This window comes from Lemur catta, chromosome X, assembly GCF_020740605.2.
Source record: "Lemur catta isolate mLemCat1 chromosome X, mLemCat1.pri, whole genome shotgun sequence".
In the NCBI taxonomy this organism is placed as follows: domain Eukaryota; kingdom Metazoa; phylum Chordata; class Mammalia; order Primates; family Lemuridae; genus Lemur; species Lemur catta.
Window position 1 is genome coordinate 39,962,997 of NC_059155.1, and position 11,785 is coordinate 39,974,781.

The 11,785-nt window shown below is 41.6% G+C and overlaps 1 protein-coding gene across 1 annotated transcript; it reads left to right on the plus strand.

The window, feature by feature from the left end:
• The first annotated feature begins 2,670 nt into the window (after positions 1–2,670).
• On the plus strand, positions 2,671–4,141 carry LDOC1 (LDOC1 regulator of NFKB signaling). The gene has a single exon (XM_045538937.1). It carries the CDS (start codon positions 2,852–2,854, stop codon positions 3,287–3,289), a length of 438 nt encoding a protein of 145 aa, XP_045394893.1. The 5' UTR covers positions 2,671–2,851; the 3' UTR covers positions 3,290–4,141.
• The last annotated feature ends 7,644 nt before the right edge of the window (positions 4,142–11,785 follow it).

Genomic DNA, 11,785 nt, shown 5'->3' on the forward strand with positions numbered 1-11,785 from the left:
CTCTTGAGTTTAGGCAAGTCTTTAACTTTTGGGTCTCAGGCTCCAAAGTGCCAATTCCCATGCATGGTGCTTGCAATGGGTTAGTGAAATGGCCCGTGTCAATTACCTGGCCCAGTGCTTGCCACAGAAAGTGTGCTTCCAGGAGAGAACCCTGAGCATTTCTTCTTGGGAGTATTAGGGCCTGGGTATGAAAGGTGGAGCTGGACACTACCTCTGTCCCAGCCAGGGCCACCCTTCACCCTGATCTGTCAATGGGCACAATGGCCAGGGATCTATCTCTGACATTTCTTATCCCTCCCTTTCATTCTATCCACTGAACATTTGTGGAGCAGCTAGTAAACAATGTCAAATGCCAAAGATAAAAGTAGAAGAGCAGATCCCTGACTGCCCTCAGGAGCTTCTTGTCTAGTGGGGGAGTAGATAGAGCAGGAAAGCCCAAGTGCTCACATTCCTTCTACCCACTTTTTTCACTACCCATCCTTGTGTGGGTGTGATCCTCTTCTTTCTACATGGGCCTTGGCCCTGTTTCTCTCCTCTCTTCTCTCCTCTCTCCCAGCCTCCCACTTCCATGGATGATCATTCAATACTATTGTAAAACACTGAATAAGATTTCTTTAAAAATCTATTCAGCCATTTTTATTACGTCAGTCATAATTTCACAATGGAGACTGATTCATGATCAGAGATAGAACACACTGAACAATTTGAAGAGTATTTTTGGGCACTTTGTGCAGCTACTACTTCTAATTTTTATCTCAACACCTGCATCCTGATATTCTTTCATTCACCAAACATTTATGGAGCCCCTACTTTGGGCCAGACACTTTTCTATGCACTAGGAGCAGAGCAGCTAGCAAAGGAAAGTGCCTCTCTGCATGGACTTACATTCTAAAGTGGAAGCAGATGATGAACAAAGTGCTATATGATATGGTGGCCCATAGTATGATAAATTCTATGTAGAGACATGAAGTAGGGTAAGGGGTTAGAGATTGCTGGCAGAGAACAGGGGGCTTTGATAAATGGGGTAGTCAGAAAAGCCCTCTCTGAAAGCACTGGGAGGAGTCAGGCAGCTAACTGGGGAGAGAGCCTTGCAAGGTGGAAGGGATAGAAGCTGCAAAAACCTGAGGACAGAACTACTTGATGTGTGTGAGAATCTGCAGTGAGCCCGGTGGGATTAGAGTAGAGCAGAAAATGGGAAGAGGCACAAGAGATAAGCCAGAGCCTTGTAGGCAGCAGCTGTGACTTTGCTTTTTATTCTGAGGGGAATCTTTTGGGGGGTTTTGAGAAGGGAAGTGAAGGGATCTAACTTTTGTTCTGAAGGATTCCTGTGGCTATCTGTGGAGGATAGACTATAGGAAGAGAAGACTGAAAGCTAAGCAATTAGTTGAAAAATATGAATAAGAAAGGAAGGCTGGGATCAGGTTGGTAGTGGTAGAATTGACAAGAAGTGATTGAATTAGGGATATGTTTTTTTAATTTTTTTTTATTTCAGCATATTATGGAGGCACAAATGTTTTAGGTTACATATATTGCCTTTGCCTCCCCTCCTAGTCAGAGCTTCAAGCGCATCCATCCCCCAGAGGGTGTACACGGCACCCATTATGTGTGCATATACCCATCCCCCCTCCCCCTCCCATCTACCCGACACCCTATGAATTTTATTACTATATGTGCATTTAAATGTTGATCAGTTAATACCAATTTGATGGTGAGTATATGTGGTGCTTATTTTTCCATTCTTGGGATGCTTCACTTAGTAGAATGGGTTCCAGCTCTATCCAGGATAGTACAAGAGGTGCTAGATCACCATTGTTTTTTGTCGCTGAGTAGGATTCCATGGTATATGGGGATATATTTTAAAAGTAGATCTAACAGTTTATATTGATTGGCTCTAAGGTCAAGGACCCAACTCAGCTGTCAACAACTATTTGAAAAATCACATTCAAAGTAGAAAAACAAAATCATTTAAAAACACAAACTCTTAACGGTTTATTCATTGTTAAGTAAAGAATTAAGTACCCAGTGGTCAAGGCACTAATGTCAGGACATGAAATAGAGTCAAAGACAACAGGCAAGATCCCTGCAATTAGTTTTCAGATGTGGATTTTGCAGAACATTTTATAGTTCGCTATTTAGTTTTTTTTTAAAGAGAGGGAAATAATATTATTGCCCAACTAAAGAAAGTCCCTGTTTAAATACTGCTTTTTCGTTAAAAAGACCCTTGAGGGTCTTTATGATTCTGAAAGGATGTGTGACTCCCGCAGTGCGGCCAGCAGTGTCAATACTCCACTGGGTAAGATTTAAATAAGGAAGGATATGTGTGTTAAAGCATCACACCAAGGGAATCTAGTGGGCGCAGACCCACGAAGGAACACTGAATTGTGAGAGTAGGCTGGGGAGGAGGATAGTTAATCCTTTCAGCTTGAGCATGTTGGCTCTCTCTGAGATGGGTCTCAGCGCTCGCTGAGTCCTCTGCGCTCGGCCGTCCTTCCCAGTCTTTACTGGCCTGCCAGAACTACCAACCACCAGCGGCTCCGCGACCCTGAGCGGCCAGTTCCTGGCCACGCCCTGCCTGGCTACGTCTCCGCAACCTCGCCCGCCCCCTTCTGGCCACGCCCCCACGCTGTCCGGGCCTCTTCCCTGGCCACGCCCCTCCTGCACCGCGCCCGCGCACTGGCAGCCCGAAGGGCCGTGTCAGCTGAGCTTGCGCAGCAGCGCGACCCCGGCGCGCATCCCCCGCCCCTGGCCACCGCTCGCCACCGCGGACACGCACTTCCTGCAAGGCCTCCGTGCGCACCTTGTCCGAGCCAAGCCGAACCGAGCCGAGCCCTGCCCTTCCAAGCTGTTCGCAATGGTGGACGAGCTGGTGCTGCTGCTGCATGCGCTCCTGATGCGACACCGAGCCCTGACCATCGAGAACAGCCAGCTCATGGAACAGCTGCGGCTGCTGGTGTGCGAGAGGGCCAGCCTGCTGCGCCAGGTACGTCCGCCAAGCTGCCCGGTGCCCTTCCCTGAAACGTTTAATGGCGAGAGCTCCCGGCTCCCCGAGTTTATTGTGCAGACGGCGTCTTACATGCTTGTGAATGAGAACCGATTCTGCAACGACGCCATGAAGGTGGCCTTCCTAATCAGCCTCCTCACCGGGGAAGCCGAGGAGTGGGTGGTGCCCTACATCGAGATGGATAGCCCCATCCTGAGTGATTACCGGGCTTTTCTTGAGGAGATGAAACAGTGTTTTGGCTGGGATGACGACGAAGACGACGACGACTACGAGGAGGATGATTACTAGGCCCAAGCCCCTCGGGTCTTGGGGGGGGGGTGCTGCACGTCGCCACCTCCTTCGCCCATCCCCCCCTCTGCCACTCCAGGAGCTGTCGTGTTCCCCCCTGCCCTCGGGTCCTCTTCCCTACCCCTGCCCTTCTGTTTTCTCCTTTATCCTCTCGTAGTGCTTGTCTTTGTTCCAGGAATAGCGCTCCAGTTAACTGCTGCTGGGGCTGGGGCTGGGGCTGGGGCTGTGGCTGAGGCTGAGGCCGGGACCTGGCTCAGAATCGCGCTGTCATCCACTCTGGCCAGCCCCAGGACCCCTCCCCTGCTAATCTGAACTGTGTCCTGAGCCCCAGCTGTTGGCCAGGCCCTTGTTACAAACTGGTCAGACCACCCACAGCACTGCTGCTGCCACCCGCTGACTGCCAGGCCTACATCTATCTGCCCAGAGACCTGTGCTGCTGTTTCACCACCACTCACCACATCCCACTGAACAGACCACCACCTTTGGAGATAAGGACCAGCCTAGAAGGTGCCTGAGTTGGCTATACCTCTTCGGACATTGATATGGACGGCTCACCAATCCCTGAAGGGGCCAGTCTTTCAGCCTGGTTAGTTTTCTACCTACTTCTAGGGTCATCCCCTGCCCCACCAGCTTGCTGCAGGGACCCAGTGTGCCTGACAGCCAAATTGTTGACATTTCTTTTCGCCTATGCACAGGTTTTATACAGCTGTTGTTTTTCTTTCAAAATTGCAGCACTCCCACAGATGTGTGCATTTGAACAAATAATACTAAAAACAAACAGGCACTCAGTCCAGCTCCTCAATATTATCTGGAAAAAGCATTGGCATTCTTTTCAATAAATATCAAGCACTACAAAAAAAAAAAGAAATGACTGTCTTTTAATGGTTAAGTGCTGTCATTGGTCTCTACCACTGTCACTCTGACTTCCATTATTCCCACTGTGATCAGGGAACCCAATCAATCCCAGTATTCCCCATAGTCATCTCTAGGCTACAGAGGACAACTACCTCAGGGCCTTGTAGGGTTTATCGTGCTCCCCTCACTAAGGCATTTCCTAAAGTGCTGGTGAAGGGTATTTCTTCTGGGACCTCCAAGGTAGCGTGGGTAAGGGGTGGCTGACCAGATGGCCCAGCATCCCACAGCAGGACACTTTTGAGAGTGAAAGGAAGCAGTATTAATTAGATTGTGACAACAGGCATAAACCTGGACACATATGATGTTCCTATTTTCCTGAGATTTTTGATTCTTTAGCACTGTGTCAGGGAAGTTCTGCCCATTAATTCTTATTACCTGTGGGCAGCTGTTTGAGTTCAGACTCCAAATAACCAACATAGTACAATGCCACTTTCAAGTGCTCGAGCTAACCTTAAATCCTAGCTCCTGGGTGCGTGTACCCATAAAATTATAGCCTGTTCTTAAACATTTCACCCTCCTTGGACAGACATCCTTGGAATCTCCACCCATAAATATGCTCCAGATTCCGGGTGGGTGCTGAGAAGAATCTGCATACCTTTGTGATACCATTACCCCAGGTTAAGTCAGTGAAATGTTTAACGCAGAGAAGCTTGGTTGGGGGATTTAGGGGACTATCTCTGGTAGGCAGGAGGGCTCAGGAGGATTTGAGGGGTCCGGGTTCTCATTTATATCTTCCCAGATGTCCTCATTGTACCATACCTGGAGCCAGCCTGACCTTAGGACCTCTAATTTGAATAATACATTTCCTTACTGTTTAAGGACTGTTGAGGCAGAATATTTTATTTTTACTGGTAAACCTCACAGTGGGGATTACATGAGATACTGGGCATCATATTAATTACCTCACCAATGTGGGTTAAATGAGATCATACCCATGAGGCATTTAGAATTATCCCTGATAAATGGTGAGCACTCAGTAAGCATGGGCTCTCACTCCCAGGCCTGAGAATCCAGTCCTGAAGTCTTAGGAAGCAGGTCTCTGGCTCTAAGCTTAGGTTTAGTATGAAAACGTCAGGGGTGAAGAGCAAAGCAGGTTCAGGGAGAGTGGAAATGAGAGCACACCAGGTGACATTTGCCCTTTGAGGTCTGACATGAAGCCAGAAAGAAAGATGTTTCACCTGGTGAACAAGTCCAGGGCAGGAGTTATTCCTTGGGCATAGGACAGTTGTTTCTGGAGGATGGGGATGGGTGGGTATTATGACAAAGAAGGCTAAGACCTGGGTGGAAATGAAATGTGGGCCTCCTAATGGAGCTGCTCTCTCCAAACCTGAATATAAAGGTGATTCTTCGTTATTTAGGATTCATTGATCACTTCCCCCAGTCTCCTTAGAAAACATACAAAGACCTTTGCAAGAGTAAGAGGTTACATTTGAAACATAGTGTGAGGCCAGAAAATACCACTTTCTTCCTAACTAGAAAAGCCTCGAACTGGGGATGGATTTGGAAAAGTGGTGAGCAAGAGCTGAAAGTTAGGTAAAGGACCCAGCAAGGCCAAAAATCAGTCAGTCACTCCAAACTGATAATGACCCAGGTATGCTAAGAGGAGCTAGAGATTTGCTGAGTGAAATGTGGTCCTGCCCTCACAGGTTCCAATCTGCTGCTTTTATGATGCGTTGGGGCAGAACTGAGATGGTAACTAGTTACAAGGAAGGGCCAGGAAAAGAATCTTGGCTGTAGTTAAATCTGGGAGTGATCCATCTCGGGTGGAAGTTGAGGACACATGAGTAGATGAGATCTACTCCCTGCTACCAAGCCAAGTGAGCACCTGATCTGAGGGGGGAGGAAGGGGTCTCAACTCTGAGGATGCCATGCCAAGGTAACATCTGAGCCACATCTGGGAGAGCTAGGCCAAGGAGCTTCGGTGATCTGAAATGTACATTTCTTGAGCATGTATGAATGTGCACGGGAGCTTGCTATGACTGTGTTGTGCTTATGTATGTGTGTTAGGTGATATCCTTCACTCATTATGGAAGAACAGATTATACCGTAAGCTTCTGCAGAAAAGGAAGTTGTGAGACTGGTTACTTTGGGGACAGATTCTGCAGTACAAGTGCAGATATTGTAAAGGATTTTACCCCCCAGGGAGGAATTCATGATAATGGAATAAGACATTGCAAAAAGTAGATAAGCATGTCTAAAGATAAAATTACCACTTAGATAGAAACTATTAAAAATAGGTAGAAATGCTGAAATAACAAATACAAACTTCAGACTCCTGAATTCTCATCTTAGGCATACTAGACTTGAAATGGTCACTGAAATTGTATTATCAATAAAATGAAATTACTCATATTAAAGGTCATAATCATTTAATCATATTAAATCTACCAATACATCTTTGGACTTTTCTATTCATTTGAATAGATAAGCACTGCCATCCATTAATTCTGTGTTACTCTGTTTTGCAGAATGGTATAGAAAGCTAGAAGTATATTACACACATTGCATATTTGATTGTTTGTTCTGCTATTGAAACAGTGAAAACCCCAGCAATTTGGAAGTAGGCAAACTAGAGGGAGAAGTCTTGTTGAAATTAGTGGAATATTTGCATTTTAAAAATGTATTTAAAAAAGTTTCTAGGTTCTTAAAACAATTAAAACCAAGCTAATAAAGCAGTGTCAATTTAAGGTCCTCAGAATGTTTTCCTCAATGGTTAGAATGGGATAATTATATGAAGAATGTTTATTATTTGGGTTGAAATATGGATTTTGTTAAAGTAGTGTTAAAAGTGTCTGGTAGCAGTTTGCATTACTGAGTAGTAGGTCAAGTATATTCCCTACAGTCTTATCCCACTTAGTTCTAAAGGTAGATACAGGCACCTGTTTGGTGTCCTTTGACAGTACTAGTAACCCCCTAACTCCCTTAATAAAAATATGATCTACTTGCAATTTTTCCCTCCTGCCTGAAATACATATTAGAATTTGTTCCTTTGTCATCAGTGTTCTATTGTCTGAAGCAGTGGTCCCAAAACTTTTTGGCACCAGGGACAGTTTTCATGGAAAACAATTTTTCCACAGATGGTGGTGGTGGGGGATGGTTTTGGGATGATTCAAGTGCATTACAATTTATTGTGCCGTCAAACCTCTCTGCTAATGATAATCTGTATTTGCAGCTGCTCCCCAGTGCAAGCATCACTACCCAGTCTCCACCTCAGGTCATCAGGCATTAGATTCTCATAAGAAGCGCACAACCTAGATCCCTTGCATGCAGTTTACAGTAGGGTTCATTCTCCGATGACAATCTGATGTCATCACTGATCTGACAGGAGGTGGAGTTTATGCGGTGATGCCAGAGATGAGGAGTGGTTGTAAATACAGGTGAAACTTTGCTAGCTCACCCGCCGCTCACCTCCTCCTAACAGACCGCTCACAGACCAGTACCGCTTTATGGGTGGGGGATTGGGGACTGCAGGTCTAGAGATGTTTTTCTTCTCCATCCTGGGATAGGTAATAGCTTCCTTCAAAGGATTATAAACACCATAGCGAGGTTTGTTAATAGAGCAGAAACCCTCCCCTGGATGTGTTGGGGGAGGAGTAGGGAGATGCTGCAAAGGATGTTTCAGAATAGCCAGATATAGCAACATTTGTGTACCTCCTTTTCTCCCTTCAGAGGCTAGTATCCATTTTAAGGTTAGTAACACATTTATTTTTCTTATGATTCTATCTACAACATTTACATACCTACTCTTCCCTCCCTATATGACTAATGATTTCGTCAGCAAATTTGCAATAAGACAATTCTTATTTGTTCATCAAAGTCCCTATGGAGTCAGTTTAATTGAATGGATCAGTCAGTTCAGAATTTGGTCAGCTCAAGTTACAAAACACAGGTTGTTTATGTGCTTTATTTTAATGCTTTAGTTTTAAAACAAATAATGTCAATAAAAGAAAGCAAAAGGAATTATATTTCAATGGTAACTGAAAAAATCAAGATATTTCTGATTTATCTGTTGTTTAGACACAGATAATTGCACTGCCATATAGGACTTTTAGAAACTGCTCATTTGTATGTACACAATAAATTTTTTAACATATACAAAAGTAGAATATTATAATGAACCCCTGTAGACTCATCTCCCGGATTCAAGCATTATTAACATTTTTGCTTCATCTGTCCCTTTACTTTCTTATAATTTTTATGGAATGTTTTAAAACAAATCCCAGATATCACATTAATTCACCCTTCAACACTTCCATATGTTTCTCTAACAGATAAGACCTTCAAAAACATAATCGACAATATCATCACACCTCCTGAAATTAACAATGCCTCCTTAATATTTAATGCACAATCCATATTCAAATATCCCCAGTGTCTTAAAAATGTCTTTTTAATTGTTTGTTTGAATTAGATTCCCAAAAATGTCAGCACATTACATTTGGTTTATATATCTCTTAAACTTCCTTTAATTGATAACATTTCTTCCCACCCTTTTTTATTTTCTGCAATTTATTCTTTGAGGAAACCAGGTCATTTGCCTATGGAATTTCCTGTATTCAGGATTTGCTTTATTCTTTTCATATCCTTGCCCAGTTTTCTCTTGGGTTGTTAATATTTCTCTCTCAATATTTTAGAAGCTATTTACTAGGGATCTGTGATATATGTTGGAAATATTTATGCCCAATTTGTCATTAGCCTTTTGGTTTTCTTTATGACGCTTCAGGCTGTTGAGAAAATGTTTAGTATATTTCCATTTTTTTTCCACTCTCTCCTCCTATCTCTGTTCTCTCCAATTTAATTGCTTATATTGTTTCTTAGTGTTTGTATATTTAAATAGAAACCTTTAAGATGCCTTTAAGATATGAATTTTATATTTTGACTCTTAGCTGTGAATGATGAGGAGCTCAACATATACATTAGTACTCTCTCCCTATCAACTTTGTGATATCATTTCTATGTTAGCATTCATAACATTTACATAATTTCCTGTGCCTATAATCTTTACATTTGTTTCAATATATCAGATAAATGTATTAAATAATTACCATCCTGTCCAATTTTTCAATTTATCTGTTTATGTTAGCTAGTATTTTGTTGTTATTCTTTTTAGTTGTTTCTTCAAGAAAAGAAAAAGAAAGTCTGGGGATTTTATGCTCTGAGTTCTTGAAGGTGAATGACAATTTTGTTATGCACAGAGTTTGTGGGTCCTCCTTTCTTTGCTTTCATTGCTCCAGTGTCTTTTGACATTGAGTGTTATTTTGTAGAAATCTGAGACCACCTTAATATTTTTCACTCTTAAGTTGATAGTTTTACTTAATTCCCAGATAATTTTTCTTTATATTTGAATAGGACATATATCAGTGTTATTCACTCTTTGTAATTTTTTCTGAAACCTGGTGTGACTTTAATATGTAGATTCAAGGCTTGTTTAATTTATGCAAAGCTTTCCTTAATTATTTCTTTAAGTATATATAAAATACATGCTAATATATACATACACACACACACACACACACACACACACACGCATGTTGACTCTCTTTACCTGGCCTCCATATTTTAAATTTTGTTAGATTTTTAAAATGTTTTCTTCATTTCCACTTCATTCTGCTTGTTTTCCTCAATCTTGTTCTCTATATCTTTTACATTGTTTTCAGCATTATCAATCATTCTTTGCATTGCTTCTCATTTGACTTTCATTTCTGTGATAGTTTTCTATTTCTTCTCCTTCTTTGTTGAGTACTTCCAGCTCACATTTGGCTTCTATTGGCTTCTGCATACTCCTGAATCTCATATCTCTGATTTGTTGTCTTTCTCATCTTGATTTCTTCATATTCTAAAAAAAACTAATGGTGATATGATAGGTGATGTGATATGATATGATGATATGATAGGTCACATCTGTTTCTTGATTGTTTCTTGCTGTTCTTTTTCCTTTCCCTTTCCTTCTATGGCAGTGTTTCTGAGATCGTTTTAGGATGTTATCTACTTCCTAGTGATGCTATTCTCCATCAGTAAGGATAGTTATAAGGCAGACTCTTTCAGTCCAGTACCAACAGCATTTTCTCTGGCAGAAAATGTGGTAGCTTGTACATTGCATACTTCCCATTTTCCATAGATGAGACAGGTTTGACATAACCCCATGCCCCTTTTATAACATTTCATGGGTCATTTCAATAGCACTCTCCTATTTTCATTGTACCTGGATGATGTACCTAGATAATTTCTGATATTATCTTCAGAGGCAACATTCTGTGCTTTCTGTTCTTGCCCCTGCTACTTAATAGTTTTGATATCTAAATCACCTGAGATAGGCTATGTTCCTGAGAAATACAGAGCTAACTTTTGAGAGGGATTGAATAAGACTCAGGTCTGGGAGTGAGAGACCCTGAAAGGTAAATAACAAAATATTAGTGGCTTATTGTACTTTTTTTACTACAGCTGTGTGTATGTTTGTATTTAAAAAAATAATATCAATAATTTTACTATCAATTTTTGGAGTAACTTTTTATTGCCCTGTGTAGCAAGAATAAAACTGGAAGGATTTTAGTCATCTGTGGAGAAGAGGAGCTACATATGTAGGAGACTTGATCAATATGTATATGGACTAAACAAATAATCTATTATTTATTAGAATAAAAATGGAGGGGGTAAAATTATCATCAGAAAATGGACCTTAAAACAGAAAGAAAAGCATATATGGAAAATTGGTTTGTTGTGAGCTGAGAATGTATTATTCCTTTCACAAAGTTTGAGTTCAATAAGAATGGGTTGGTGATCAGAAAGGCTTTGATCTCTGTTCTGGCTTTGCCATATACTTGATTTCTCTGATTCTAAACTTCTGCACCTATGTCATGGGAATAATGGTATCTTGGGACTAATATAAGAAAAAATCTATCCAGTGTCTTGTCTAGGTAGTCAGTAAATGTTAGCTCCAATCTTCTGTTCTTCAATGGATATGATTTGGCAAAATAAGGATATAAGATTGACTGTGATGCTAGACTTGAGTGTCCTGGTAGAAAGATACTAATATTGGGAAATTTGAAATGTCACAGGAGAAAACCATGTCAACTTGTTCAAATAAACACAGTAATACTAGAAGGGAATTCACAAGAATGGATATTAGGAATTAATTAACATATGAAGACCATTTGACACCTGTAACTCACTTTCATATTCATTTTTTAAAATTTGGTATAAGGTGTGGAAATGGTATTTTTACTCACATTTTACAAATTGTGATTTTGAGACTCAGCCATGCTCAGGTGCTTGTCCATGATAGAAAATGGCAGAATTTAGGTCAGGAATTTCCACCATAAGTCCAAGGCTTATTTAACAATTTCATGTTGTCTTTGAAAATGCCATGTGCAAGTTACTTATCTCCTTTTTGCCTGCATTTCCTCATTTTTAATCTGAAGTATTTTCATTAGCAGACCAGTGCAGATCTTTCTTTTAACGACATTGGAGCCCTTAGAATGAGTGTCTGGCACTGTCCCTCCAGCTCTGTGATTCTGTGATTCCATCCTCATTTTTCACAAACACTGGTGTACTGATAAGAACCAGGATGAAATTTGAGGACAA

Coding starts and splice junctions, on each gene's coding strand:
- LDOC1 (XM_045538937.1), top strand. CDS start 2,852: ATGGTGGACGAGCTGGTGCTGCTGCTGCATGCGCTCCTGATGCGACAC.